The sequence below is a fragment of the Lampetra planeri genome, chromosome 5, assembly GCF_965212315.1.
Source record: "Lampetra planeri chromosome 5, kcLamPlan1.2.h2, whole genome shotgun sequence".
NCBI classification, from domain to species: domain Eukaryota; kingdom Metazoa; phylum Chordata; class Hyperoartia; order Petromyzontiformes; family Petromyzontidae; genus Lampetra; species Lampetra planeri.
Window position 1 is genome coordinate 7126722 of NC_136111.1, and position 15363 is coordinate 7142084.

Sequence of the window (15363 nt, forward strand, 5' to 3'; positions counted from 1 at the left end):
GTGTCGACCCGACAACACAACGTTTCAATGTATATACCCCGTTCAGTAACTTCTTCTTCATCGATTAAAATAGATGATTGCACTCGCGCTACATGCGTAGAATGCCGCTCGCGAGAAACGATGATGTTTTTGACGCAGATTGTTTTCAAATTATGTGACAATTGTCACGTTTAGCCTAATGGAGTGGAACAAAAAATCGTACAAATGAGACGGAGCAATACAAAAGAGAGAAGCAACGCAATCAATACGGTAAAAGCAAGACAAGAAATAATATGTTCAAACACCAAACACTGATTGGCCAACACCAGTTTCAAAGACAATGCATACATTATCAGAGCATGTTTGTTTGCATGTTCACCACAAGTACGTGTGGTTAATGCAGACTTGATTCCTTGAAAAAGGTAACTATTTGGTGTTTGAACAACTTAACACCTCCTGTTTTATTGCCAGAAAGGGTAAAACCTATTCTTATTTTTCATACTTTGATACTTGAAAAAAGGTCCCATGATAAGAAATAACCAATTTTTCCTCAAATTGCATCCCAACCCAGATTCCGTGATGATAATCACGGAGTCTCTATGGCCAATGGTGGCGGTGGTGGTGGTGATGGGGGAGATGGAAATCTTATACGCCCACTGATTGTACAGCTGCACGTTCATCCGTCGGCATTTGCTCGTTACGCACTCGGCGTTATTCCTTCATTCCGCTGTGCCGCAGTTTATTTGCGTTGCGAGCGAGGGCTTTCGCAGGCGGCCTTTCGCTCGCCTGTGCCTCGGGAGGAGGATTGCGTGACTCAAAACCCCTTGGGCAAATAATTTTTATCTTCATTGCGGCTAATTGCGCATCAAACGGCAGAGACAAAATAAGGGCCAAACGCAAATGGGACGCGAGGTCCCGACCGTGGCGGTCGCGGTGAGGATGTTTCCGATCGTCTGGGCGCATGATTAGCATAAACTGAGACGCCACCGCAATGTGACCATAAATCACTGCCGCACTCTCGTTTGCCGCTTGGGATGCAAGTCTGCGGAGTGGGGGGGGAGAATGGGGACCGTGAATGGGTTAACAAAAGCTGCCGTCAGGATTAAGATGAATTAAGTGAGCTGGCCGCTGCTGCGGATTGCTCTTTCACGCAACCTAAGCCTGAAAAGTTTGAGGAATCTCTCCCTTTATATCATCAGTGGGGATGGAATTGCAGCTGTCTTCATGGTTTTCTTTAGTGGTCAGTGTTATAAGGTTAGGGTTAGAGGCTATAGTGACTTCAGATTGGCCAATCACTGATATTTTTGTTAAACAACAAAAATATGTTTTATCAAATGTTATCCTGTTTGTACTATCATTGTCACATCGCAAAATGAAAAATCAGTTAGGCTCTCTCGCAGAGCACTGCAACCCTTCGTTTAAAAGAATGGCCCATAGAAGCGGATTTCACAGAGCTACTTCTAAGTTCTCTTCAAAAATCCATGCGACTACGGGGGGATTGTGGGTTTGATCCCGACCCTGATGCCTGTAAATTTGGAGTTTGCATGTTCTCCCCGTGGTCGTTGAGCTATCATTTGTGGTCAGGTCGCTTCTGAAAAAGAGCTATGTAGCTCAGTGGGCCTTACCTGGTAAAAGAATAATAATAATAATAATACAAATATATGTAATGTTTTTCTATATATAAATAGGTCAGGATCGAACCCACCACCTCCTGTATACCAGGCGAGGTAGTTAACATCTCACCACCCTGGTGCCCCCGATCTTTGGCAAGAAGGAGGTTTCCCCACCGCTGTGTTTATCTAATCGCATCAACTGCCCCTCCTCTGGGGGCCTCCCGCTTCGTGTCCCCGGCTGCCCCCAGGACCCTGGCGCGGACGCGTGGGCTACGTCGCAGGAGATGGCACGCTTCTGGGAAACGCTGCAGCTCTCCATCGAGGAGATCAGCCTCAAGTTCGACGAGCTGCTGCAGCTCCGAGCGAACGACTGGAAAGCGGCCGAGAACGGCGACCGCAAGGCGAGTACCGGTGCCGCCGCTGGTCGTGGGGACGGTAGTTGAGGGAGGGGGGGTGTGGGGTTCGTGCAATTATCCGCAGGGTTGAATTTGTACTATTTGTTTGGCTTTGTCCACGATTTGATTGCAGTTGCGTTGTCGGCATCCAACTTATAAACAAATCACCTGCAGTGCGCCTGGTCTCGTATCGGAGGCGCCTGGATAGGGCTTAGATGAGTGACCACCTCCAATTAGCAAGGATTGACTACGTACAGTGCGAAAAAAAAGTTCAACATACACACAAACTGGTGTCCTAGGCTGCTGCTGCGAGGCTACAGTGTGGGCAGGGGACACTGCAGCAGAATCCATTGCTGTGATCTTCTCTGTGCTCTGGCGTCTTTGCTCCTCATCTTCACCAATGTTGTAAAAACACCCCGACGTGGCGTGGAAAGGCACTCGTCCGGCAGTGGCTTGAGAGAAGGGCTGGAAATGCACATCGGCATCATGTCCTGAGAACTCTCACAGGAGTCCATGCGTCACCGCGTGTCTCAGAAAGCGTCCCGCAGAGGGAGATATTGTAGAACTGCTTCCGAGATCACTTTGAATCTACACACGTGGCGATGCACTTACCACATGCCTGGAATAGGGATTAATTTTTTTCCCAAGGTTGTCAAATTGCAATGTTTTTCATTCTCAGAGGTGAAATGTTTCCATGTTGTGTGAAAACCCCAATTTATTTTGATGGGTTTGCTCATGCCGTCTTCGTGAGCAGGCTTAGACCATCAACTCGGTACACTTGAGAGCCTTGTGTCATCACATTTCAATCTGTGTAAGTCTTTGGGTCTTTATTATAGTCTCTATGTCTCTATGTGAGTCTGTGGGTCTCTGTATAACTCAACGAGTCTCTATATTAGCTATTGTTGACCAGGCTGACACCTCGAAAATCGCTACACTTGAGAACCTATTTTAATCACAGGCAGGTGAATCTCATATTCGAATCCATTGTCCTCGTGTTTCACCTTGTGTTTTGTGGAAAGTTGTACGTATGTGTACATTTTCTACAGGTAGCATGGGTTGACTATTTCCAAGTCCAGATCAGGAATCGACTCAGTCCGTCAGTCTTCCAAGGCTGATAAAATAATTAACAATCTCGTAAAAGTCAACAGTGATTGTCCTATTATTAAATTATAACATGAATATAATCGTAAACATAAAATAAGCACCACTGCCCCAGTTCATTTGATCAATATAGCTGCTATATGTAATCATCACGATCCATGGGCAGATAGCCGTATGTGTTCACAGCATATTTCATCACATTTTTCCACTTTCCTCTGTCTTGTGCCAATATGCTCAAGTAGTGTCACATCTTCCTTGCACCAAGCTCTTATGCCGTCAAGCCTTCTCTGTTAGGTCTTCCTCTTTTTCCGGCTCATTCCATTTTTCCAGAACAACGCACTTTTAATTTTCCTGTTGTTGCCCATCCCACATCTGTGTCCGAAAAGTGCCAGCTTCCCGCTCATCACAGCCAATATTTATTCTGCATATGTATCATTATATATGCTATATTTAATCTTTGTATTATTCCTCTGCTGTTCAGCGAGAGCAGGACGACAGGAGGGTGGCCCCAACCGCCCAGGCAGACAAGAGGGCGCCGTCTCCCCTGGAAGAGTCCAAGTCGTCCCGGAGCTCCTCGCCGCCGCTGCCGCCTCTGCACATGCTACCGCCGCCGCTGATGGTGGAGGAGCGGCGCGCCGCTTTCTTCCGCGAGGAGCGGAAGGTACCGCCTCCGGTGCCCAAGAAACCACCCAAGGGCTCGTTGCCGTCCTTCCCCTGCCGGCAGCGATCTGTGGACTTCGACAGCCGGCCGCGGGGCTGGCTGGAGGGCGCCGAGGGCCCGCTGGGCGCCGGGGGCGTGGCGGCGGCGGCGGACCGCGCCGCGCGCATGGAGAAGGCCAGCAGCGTGGAGGCTTCGTTCATGCCTGAGGCCCAGACGCGGCTTTAGACCAGAGTGTGGGCTCATGCCAGTCTGTAGAATGGCGTGTGGCCCTAGTTCGGACTGTTGCTGGGGGCTGGCTTTAGGCCGGAGTGTGGGCACAGGGTAGTTTATAGGCTTGGAGTATGAGCTCATGGCAGGCCTATCGCCTGGCTCCAGTTCAGGCGATAGGCCAAAGTGTGGGCCCAGACTCAGTTGTAGGCTGGGGTGTGGCCCCAGGCTAAGCCGTTGGCTTAAGTGGAGTAAATGAGCTCTGGCAGACAGTCATGGGCGACGGCTTCCTGGGACACTACTATGGGATGTGAAGTTGACATTTGAGTTCTGTTCTTTTCGGTTTTCTTTTTCTGTACTTGGGCTATAACTAAAATGGTTGTTCACAATCACTATGCTTCTCTCCATTATCTTCACCCATTGTACTTATCTACTCGTAAGCGTGTCTGTTTGGTTGTTGTTGTTCTTCTTCTCAGTTCTTTATTTGTGCCAAACTTTCCTGCTGCCGAACAGAGGCCATCTCCTAGCCCCAATGTTGTAGGTTAGGAATCAGAAAAATCTGCCAAACAAAAATTTACACTGAACAAAAAAACGTCCCTAAAACAACGCTCCTTTAAACCAAACCGCGTTGCTGAGCAGTGTTGGCGAAATCTCGTTTTCTAAGCCTTTTTTTGGTGCCAACGGGAAGCAGGGCTTGGCAAACAGTGGCTCCAATCCCACGCCTCGTGACACATTTATTCATAACCACACGGCCATACCCGGCGCTGAAGCTGGGCCACGGGCAGGCGTCCGTTTGCGAACAGTACAGGGTATTCATGAACCTCCGCTATCGAGGGGACAATCTTGCGCAGAACGTGCGACCCATCGCTCTGCCGCCGCTGTGCCCACACGCACTCTGGGCCCAAAGTGTTTTGTGAAGGCCTTTTCGCACCCTGGAGTAACCATCTTTGCATTTTTCGTACGGTAGTTATCACCCCGCCCCCTCCCCCCACTAATAGCCATGAGAAAAACAGAATGAAAAGCCCTGTACCATATCATGCACGCATTCTTTCAGGCCATATTGCATTTCAATTCACATTAACGGCAAGAGGACCACATCGGCTCACTACAGGAGAATTTAACATGAAAGTTACGCAAAGTCACACAAAACGCCAGAGCACAAATGTAAATGCAGACATTTCTGAGCAATTCGATGGGGGCCCATCAAGGCCCACTACCCAACCACCCCCCACACCCCACCTCCAAGGCTTACAACTCCAATAGAGCGAGTTTGTTTTGACCCAATGTGTGTTTTTTAGGAGGTTCCCTCCATCCACAAGTAGAAGACGACCCGGCGGGAGGGTGAGCGATGCGGGGGGGGGGGGGTTGTATAAGTTGGGACCCCGCAATTCGCCAAGCTCGCCCTCCGCACGCGTATCGTGCACTCGCCACCACCGTGTGCGGTGTCACGGCCGGTCGGTGCTGGTGGTGACGACACGGAGTGCTGGGCAGGCCACCAACCCCCCACGCTGGGGGTAGCCCAGATGTTTAAACACTCTGAGAGTGCGCGAACACTTGGGGCACACACTGTGGCGGTGCGGCAGTGCGTGCCCAAAGAGGGTGCCGTGGGGGCGAGATGTTAACTACCTCGCCTGGTATACAGGAGGTCATGGACTCGATCCCTACGCTGATGCCTGTTGTATATTTGGAGTTTGCATGTTCTTGGTCACGTGGGTTTTTCTCCGGGTCCTCCGGTTTATTTTTTCCCCTCTGCATTTAGAAACATGCGTTTAGAGCGTCTGGCTGCTATAAATTTCCACATGATCAGTCAGGTCACTTCTGAAAACAGCTACGTAGCTCAGCGGGCCTTACCTGGTAATATAAAAAAAATAGTTTTAATAAAAAATAAACAGTTTAAAGCAACTCAAACCATGTACGCAAACATTCGCGGTGCATACATGTATGGGCAGATATGCAAGCATATCCATAAGCACAGCCGTCGACATTCTGACACATCAATATTCCTCGTAAATATGGGCTAGCGTCATGCCTGGCCACGTTTGTTGCTCCAGTACTGATGTTCAACTGCATTAGGTACCTATTTAAGTCGGAATCGACATAGGGAAAGCCAAGGACAGGTTCAGATAACACTTAATGCGACTGATTTTATCTTTGACCTGGAGTCGAACCCCATGTTATTCGGGTTCATAGTGCGTTGTGTGAACCTCTGCACCAGAGCTTCGCACATACACACGCATTTCATATACAAAGTCAAAGATCCCCCCCCGTACAGCCTTCAACAGGCCGTTGGGGCAGGTGTTGTTATCGATCACCTATGAAGACCCACACAGAACACAAGGGGGCGGGTGGCAAACACCACACCCAGCCGCCTTTGTCTCCCTGGTGCTGATGTTTACACACCGCACAAGGTACTAATTTAAGGTCGACCTAGGGGGAGGTGCTGGATCGGCTCATTCATACAAAAAAACAAAGATCCCCCGTATAGCCTTAACAGACTTGGGGAAAGTGCTGTTAGCGAGCACCTATGAAGGCCGGAACGCTACACGAGGGGGTGGGTGGCCAGTACCACGCCCGACCGCCTTTATCTCCCCAGTGGCGATGTTTACACACCGCACCAAGTACCCATTTGAGGCTGAGTCGACCTAGGAGAGGCCCGGGACCGGTACAGATAATCGTCACCGGTGTTGGCCGTGAGCGGGAATCAAACTCGGGTCGCCGGGTTTGTAGAGCAGCGCGCAAATCACTTCACTACCGCACACGCATCAAAACACACACTATACATAGTTATACACACACACAGAAAAGCATATTGCACAATTGAATGAATCCATGCCACCAGCGCCTGGGTTTTGTATTCATAGTGAACTGGGTGTTGAAATGGGTCTACACCGATGGCGTGATTACCCACGGTCCCGCCGTTAAGTTTAATGTTTTTTGACATTCTACAAAGTGCCATATGTACTCTTGCCATCTAATATGTATATAATCTCGTAATATACATACATGAAATATACATATATACAGTATATATATGAAGCAAAAAAAACAAGCCACTACCACTACCAGAGATAGCTACATGCTCAATATTGTCCTTTGTTATGCGATACGAAGCAGACGATTGCGGCCAATGCCAATACGTAACATCGACGGCAATAATCGTCACCACAATGTTGACAAGGACGGTGGCGATGCTAACGGCAATTCTCTAAATGTTTTGACCTGCACGCACGCCCATGAACCCACCATATTAGTGTGTAGCCTGTACTCTGGGTCAGGGATGTGGGGTAAAAGTGACTCACACGATGTATTTTTCCCCCTCCCCACGTCTTTTTTTTGTTGTTGCAGAACTGCGTACGCCCGTGTATTATAATACCAATAAAGTATGAACTTTGTGAGTGTAGAGGCGAACGGGACTGGCAAAGACAGACGGACGGGTGGATGGGCGATTAGGCAGTTGTGTGTGCGTATGCCTCTTCTAGATTTTGAAATGGGGACCTAGGACTTTGAACTTGCATGGTTCTACTATCGTGAAGTTCGTGACTCGTTCCGGCTTTTTGCGCTTAGAAAACCCTCCTCCCGTGATGTGTACCGCACCATCGCGTCGCGGTAACGTCTGTATTTAATGAGCGCTGAGCTGTCAATCACACGCACACATTTACACACACACACACACATTTACACACGCACACGTTTACACACACACATTTACACACACACACACACGCACACATTTACACACACACACACACATTTACACACACACACGCACACATTTACACACACACACACACGCGCGCGCACAAATATGCATACGTACACGCACGCACACCCGGGCACAGCGCTTTATGATTCAATTTAATTTATTACTCGAAAGTAAGACTATATTTATTTAAAATATATTTTGATGTAGTGTTCAGTTTACTTGAAATCAAGTTCGGTTGGTTTTATTCTGGGAGGTTGGGGTGGTTCAGTATCATGCCTCATATCAGTAAGCGTGCGTTTGATTTCATATCTTATAATATTTGCTGGTAAAATGAATACGTAAATAAAAAGAATGAAAGGTTTGGACGCTCTGGTGAGACTTAATGTGTTTTGCACTTGAGTGGTCTGTGAGAGTCATCCCACAGAAGATCTGTCAATGCCCGGACCCCCCGAGATATAATTATGTAAAGTAATAAAATATTTAAAAATACTTTTTTTCTTTAAACACGCTTTAATGAAATGTACTGTCCGAGCTGCCCCTGCCCCCTTCCCCCATCGTCCCTCCCCTCCTTCCACATCCCCCGCCCCTGGGCGTGGCTCCCCCAGGCTTGCCGTGACGTCAGGGACCGTGGTGATTTACAGGCAACGTGAGTTGAGCGTCGACAATTAGAGCAGTTAAAACGATTGTTTAAAAATATAAAATTTATTTTTTATAATAGAATATAGTATTGTCATCAGTATGACATAGCTATACGAAGTTTGCAGTCGATACGACATTGGGAATACGGTTGAAATTGAGTTACAAGATTTTTGGATGCAACACATACAATAAGTTAAATAAAAGCGTGTAAAAAGTTTTAAAATACATGTTTTGGATTTTTTATAATAGCATATCGTGTTGTCATCAGTATGACATAGCTATACGAAGTTTGCAGTCGATAGCACATTGGGAAGTGTGTAACAATTGAGTTACAAGATTTCCTTTTTGAGGATACAACAGACGAAGTGAGTTAAATAAAAGCGTGTAATAAAAAAGGGCACCTTTGCGATTGACAGATGCGACATCCACGACGTCCCGTTGGTCTCCCGAGTCTCTGGAAACTATGAAATATCTCACGAGCGTTTATTTTGTTCACGACATCAGCGAGAGAAAAAAATGCGTGTGTCGATAGGAGTGTTTATCAACGTGTTTCGTTCATCCATAACACAGTTTTGTTTTTGCGTTAGATCGCGTAAATATATAAATGTGTCGTTAAACCCGCCACCACCCGACACAGCCAATTAGTAATGTTTTGTCACATAAACAGAACGTGGCCAATTCGTTACTAGTACAGCAACACCGGTGTGTTGGAGAGTTGTAATTCCTGGCGAGACAGCCGGTTAGATTTAATGAAGCTAGTTGTCATTACTGGCGAAACGTCGGACTCAAATTATAAATGTTGTGGATTTTCTCTCCAACACACCGGCGTGCTGCACTAATAACGAATTGGCATGCTCTGTTTACGTGACAAAACATTACTAATTGGCTGTGTCGGGTGGTGGCGGGTTTAACGACACACATTTATATATTCATGCGATCTAACCCAAAAAAAACATGTATTATGGATGATATTGGTCGCGAAAGCCGCCTACTACGTGTTAAACCGCGTTTCGTGTAGCCAAAGATTACCATGAGTTGATGAAAGTCAAGCGTAACGACGACGACGAGGATGACGACGACGACGATGACTCGCTACTCACACCAAAGACCAAAGCGCGACTCATCATCGCGAAGCAGTTGACTTCATAGGCGGGGACGCAGATGGCGATCACTGAACGGCGGACTGGAAGTGGAAAATCTGCGAAATGTACAGGACATGGCACTGAGCTCAACGATTGGCTGACCTGGTAATATTGGAAAGGGCACTATCACGTCTGCATTGAATGACTAAATAGTGGACCAAATGATTTACTCCAATTAACACGTGTCACATCAACAATCTTGCCAGTTTATTACTGCTTCGGTCTGCCGTTTAGCAGTGTGGCACGACGTTTTTTTTGCTGGTGATTACAACCGGCATCGTCCGGCAGTTTCCAGACGATACGATTCGGGAGCGTGTCAGGTGGGGAGAGGAGGGTCTAACGGTGCAGATCTTACGCAATCTGACCCCACGTCAATTTACAAATCGTAACATTTGGTCACGGAAGCCTCCGTGCTAAATTCACCGCAGGCCCACGTCTCAACTCATCAGTCCAGGATGGTCACCGATGACCTTGATGTACACGCACACGCACGCGGTCAAATTCCCCTTTGAGCCTCGTTTGTATTGCATCGCGCAACTCTTCATTCTTTGAGTGGCGTTATGCGCTTCGACGGCGAGGGCGATTTCATAATAATGCATTTTATTTATATAGCGCTTTTCCCACGCTCGAAGCACTGAACAGTAAAAAGTATTCAATATTATACATACTAAAACAAACTACGTGCGTGAAGAAAAAAAAACAATGTGCGTATATAGAAAACATCAGAGCAGCATGGAGAGCATTCAAGGGACGGGATATACCAGGTGGGAGAGTAGAGGAGGGAATTGAAGCCAGATTTTTAAGACCCTTTTGAATAGTTTTTAAATGAGATTTGAAGGTGGAGATTGACTCAGCGGATCTGATCTCAAGGGTCAGTGATGTTCCATCGCCTTAGGGGCAACTGAGGAGAAGCGGAGGTTGGTGGGGGGCACAACGAGTTCCGTGGGGCGTCAGAGGATCTTCAACGTCCCACCTCCGCAGGGTTTGTTTTGTCGCCCAAGTTGTTCTTGGTTCGAATTCCGCGGCGTCCGCTTTGCGCCGCACGTCCAGCGGCGATGCTCGGCCCCGGAGCATAAAGCAACATCACGGCAAAGGGGGGGTGGTGATGGGGGGTGGCTGATTCATTCAGTCATTCATTCATTCACTCACTGCAGGCAGACCCAGACATCACACCACCTTCCATAAATTAACAATACAGAGCGCTGTTAGCGAGCACGCACGAAGGCCGGCACGGCGCGCGAAGGGGTGAGTGGCCGTTCACCACACCCGGCCCGCCTTTGTCTCCCCAGTGGCGATGTTTACACACCGCACCAGGTACTCATTTGAGGCTGAGTCGACCTAGGGGAGGCCCAGGACCGGTTCAGATAATCGTCACCGGTGTTGGCCGTGAGCGGGAATCGAACTCGGGTCGCCGGGTTCGTAGTGCAGCGCGCTAACCACTAGACCGATACACACAAAGACACAAGGTTCTGTCTCACCACTATTTAAAATATATATATCATATGATGTATATAACTTAAACATATACAATCATAATAAAGACGTAACTATGGAAAGCAATGACATGCATATCCCTCGGCCTTAACTGCCTTCTGGACCAATATTTTCCCATTGAATTCATGAGTGTTTTGTCTTTATTGCTAATCATAGCGGGTGATGGATAATTCGATGGTGATCAATGTTTCCACGTTTCCGTGGCAGGGCCCAGAAACACCCATCGTGTTAGGGCGCGACACTCGTAGCTCCGAAAATTTTAAGTTCCTTTCCATTTTACCCAAAATATATACAGTACTGCACATATAATACCACATTCAAATCCATTAGCCTGCGAGCCTTCCCGCATCAACGCGTCCAGCGGTGCGGTGACGTTCCCACTGCGTTGTATTGTCTGACTCCACCGTCGTTTTCATATCGTCACGGATCACGTGTGTGTACCGCCGCTGCTGGATGAGGTCCCCCGCACACCGTGCATTTCCGTGAGGGGTGATTTCAGAACAGGCCCTAGACCTTTGGGGGCCCTAAGCAAAATTTGGTTGGAGGCCCCTTTGATGTATGATTGTTTTCACCCACTAGCTAGCAGTGACTCTAGGGGGCCCTCTGCTGGCCACGGGGCCCTTTGCAATTGCAAGGGTCGCTTAATGGCTGGGCCGGCTCTGGGTGATTTGACCGTGCCTCGCCACGCTGATCAACGCGGGTTGGTGAAGGTGGGGGAGCATAGGACGTCGAGGCATAGTACAGTACAACAATTGGTGTTTCTCCCACTGCCCTCTGCTGGTTGACAACACCTGAATTTAACACGGAGGCTTTCTCGACCAATATTATTCATAATATAGGTTTTTGGGTCAGATCGCGTTATTTATAAATGTGTGTATATATGATTCATTTTTTATGTGGCAGATGCTATATTGGACAGACGGGACGCAACATCAGCGTAAGATTAAAAGAACACTAAAGAAACATTAAATTATCTCAAACACAGCTGTCGGCAGTGATAGAGCATGCTTGTCAACAAGGACACTCAATTGATTTTGATAACGTTGAAGTGTTGTGTAAAACTAATTTTTACCGGCCAAGACTAATTAGAGAATCCATTGAAATTGAGAGAAACAGAAATAACTTAAATAGCTCTGACAGCTACAGGCTTAGTGCGGCCTGGAAGCGTATTATTAAATAAATACAATTAAAATTCCTTATAAGGGAAACATACCAATGAATAACCATTGAATGATTACCAATCTATATAATTACAATACCCTCCCCCTCTTTGCCTCGAATCACTGCACCAGATTGAATTGAATTAAATGATGACGTCACCCTGCTGCTGCTCTATTTAAGACCGGAAGCAACAGGAGAGCTTCACCATTCTTGCCCGATGAAGCTGATTGTAATCACCAGCGAAACGTCGTACTCAAATAAAAAACTGCTGTTGATTCTCTCTTCAACACACCGGTGGGCTAAAGAAGTGAATTATTTTGTCCTTTGAAAAACGTGACACATTTTACTGTTTGGCCGTGTCGGGTGGTGGAGGGTGACGACCCATTTATAAATAACGCGATCTGACCCAAAAACCTATATTATGAATAACACCTGATTTGTTGTGTTGGTTGCATCGTGAAGACGAAGAAAAATGAATGTGTCATTCTGTCATCGCGCCGCTGGTTGAATGTTGTTGGCGTGTTGGTGTTGGTCTGGGCATGTACGAAAGTCAAAGTCTCATTTTTAAAATTAGTCCTTCAATATTCAGCTCTTGTCCCACGGTGACCTCTGTGCATGGGCCGTGACCCCCACCCCACCCACCTCCACAACCCCCCCCCCCACAGGCCCCCCCCACCCCCCTCACACGAGGCCATTCATTGAGCGCTGTTAAATTCAGGAGAGGGGTTTCACGAGGGGTGGTCATGACGACCACAGCTTTCAACAAACCGCAGTCTCAAAAGGGGGAAAATAGAGACAGAGACAAAGATCCCCCGTGTAGCCTTAACATGCCGTGGGGGCAAGTGCTATTAGCGAGCACCTATGAAGGCCGACATGGCACACGAGGGGGGTGGGTGGCCAGCACCACACCCGGCCGCCTTTGTCTCCCCAGTGGCGATGTTTACACACCGCACCAGGTACTCATTTGAGGCTGAGTCGACCTAGGAGAGGCCCAGGACCGGTTCAGATAATCGTCACCGGTGTTGGTTGGGTCGATGGGTTCGTAGCGTGGCGCGCTAACCGCTACACTACCGATACACACAGAAAGACAAAGATACAAAGACAAAAATACAGATATATACAGAGTCATACACAGATACAAGACGCCTACATACACACATAGACGTACATACACAGATATAAAAAAAAATACAAAGAGGCAGATATACATATGCAAGCATACAGAGGGACACATACATAGACATTGGTAAATATGTACAGACACACTGAAACATGTCCTCACACACATACTAAGATATTCCCGTATATTCTACAACAACTTTTGGGGAAAGGGCCGTTAGCGAGCAACTATGAAGGCCGGAACTGGACGACTGACACACACACGCACCTCCTATCCACTACACACACACTCTCCTAAATACACACACACACGCACACTTTCACCAACCCCTCTCCCCTCCCCTACACACACACACACTCCAAAAAAACACACACACACAAATTCCACCCCAAACAAACCCAGAGAACGTGTTCACGATTTCCCGCACCCCTCCATCTCCCCACTCTCTGTCTTGTCCGTCTCCGTCTCTCTCTCTCTCTAACTGATCCGATCAGCCTCAACTTAGAGGTCTCGCCTGCATGAGCTCACGAACGATGTCGATTCTCTTAACGCGCGAGGGGGTTGCGGGCGAGGGGCGCGGGAGCGACTGATGAGCCGGCAGCGGTGACGGAGAGACGGGAAGGCAGCGCCGAGAGGAGAGACGCAAGGGAAGAGAGGACCGCAATGGGTGAGCTGGGACGTGGAGCCATCGGTATGTGCCCGCCACGGTGACGAGATGTTAACTACCTCGCCTGGTACGCAAGGAGGTCGTGGGTTCGATCCCGTCGTGATCTCGACGCCCGTCCGTATATTTGGAACTTGCGTGCTCTCGTGGTCGCGTGGAGTTTCCCCCCCCCCCTCCGTGTCCTCCGCGGTGTTTGCCTCCACGTTTCGAAACGTGCGCTTCGAGGATTTGGCCGCTCAAAATCGCCACGTGCGATGAGCCACTTCGTTCCAGCTATCATGTGTCGGCTAGGTCGCTTCTGAAATAAAGAGCTGCACGGTCTATAGCTCAGCGAGCCTGACCTGGTCAAATCTTCAAAAGGAATTTCGTTTGGTTGGGTTGTTGGATCACGCTGAGATGGGAGGCGCGCCCAAATGCGGGCAGTACAGAAAGTAGGAGAGGCGCCGCTGTATGTTTCGAGTGTTGACCACACGCGTGTGTGTGTCTGAAGGGAGAGGGGGAGGGTGTAGGGGGGGGAGTGATTTCTCCCGACACTCTCAGGTCTCATCCGAAACGCAAAATACGTGGTGGAACCTCCCCCGTCAGTATCCTCCTAACAACGAGTCTTGAACCTCAGAGAGGGCGCTCGCTCTCTCTCTCTTGCGATACACCGCATTGGCGGGTGCAGAGGTGGTTGTTAGTGCGCTGCGGCGATGCAAGCCCGACGTTATAAGTTCGACCCTCCGAGCCGCGGCTAACGGCGAGTTATATCCGAACCGCAAGTCTGCACTGAGCAGTGTGGTCAAGTGTTTCTCGCTGATGACGCACTTGTGGTCGACTGATCGACGAGGGCACGCTGGGAGGCTGTCACCCAGCAGTGGATTGAGAGAGAAAAGGGGCTTTGGTTTTGTGCGCTCGTCACAGAGAAGGTCGCGGGTTCAAATCCCGGTCGGACTTAATCCGTCGACCAATGTGTACCACATGTACACATTCATATTATTGGTTCTTTCGGTAAAGTCACGTAGATGGGAAACAACAAAAAATTTAAACAAGATTTTTTTTTCAAAATTTCTTGCCGTGGATTCCACACCTGATGATGATTTCTTGTGTTGCAGTCGAAACGTCGTGAGAATTGTTATTGTTTTATGTTTATATTGTTTCGTTGTTTCCCTTCTACGTGACTTTACCGAAAGAACCAATAATATGAATCCCTGCAGTCACGAAAGCTTTAAATCAAAATGTACACATTCGTTGAAGCGCTTACGAGTTAGGGACTTACTCAGGGACAGATAGTATTTAGACCTGACATTCAAGTTTGTATGTGTACGTATGTGCTTGCTTTACAGCACTTTCCACAACAGTCTGTGAAGACTTATACTAGGAGGGGTGGGGGGGTCTTAGTGGCTTGAACAGGGAGACACTTTGAATTGATGTACAGCTACCAATGTCACATATTTTGTGAGCATCGATAATAATTAAAGCAAAATCTCAACTCGTTCCAAGGT

General features: G+C 48.1%; 1 protein-coding gene across 1 annotated transcript in view; it reads left to right on the forward strand.

Moving 5' to 3' along the window:
• Nucleotides 1-8022, forward strand: part of LOC144718562 (disks large-associated protein 1-like) — a 36095-nt gene extending 28073 nt beyond the window's left edge. Inside the window, exons 10-11 of the mRNA XM_078593933.1 lie at nt 1841-1993; nt 3735-8022. Coding sequence (XP_078450059.1) covers nt 1841-1993; nt 3735-3974 — 393 coding nt within the window. The 3' untranslated portion in view covers nt 3975-8022. The remainder of the gene's footprint in view (nt 1-1840; nt 1994-3734) is intronic.
• The last annotated feature ends 7341 nt before the right edge of the window (nt 8023-15363 follow it).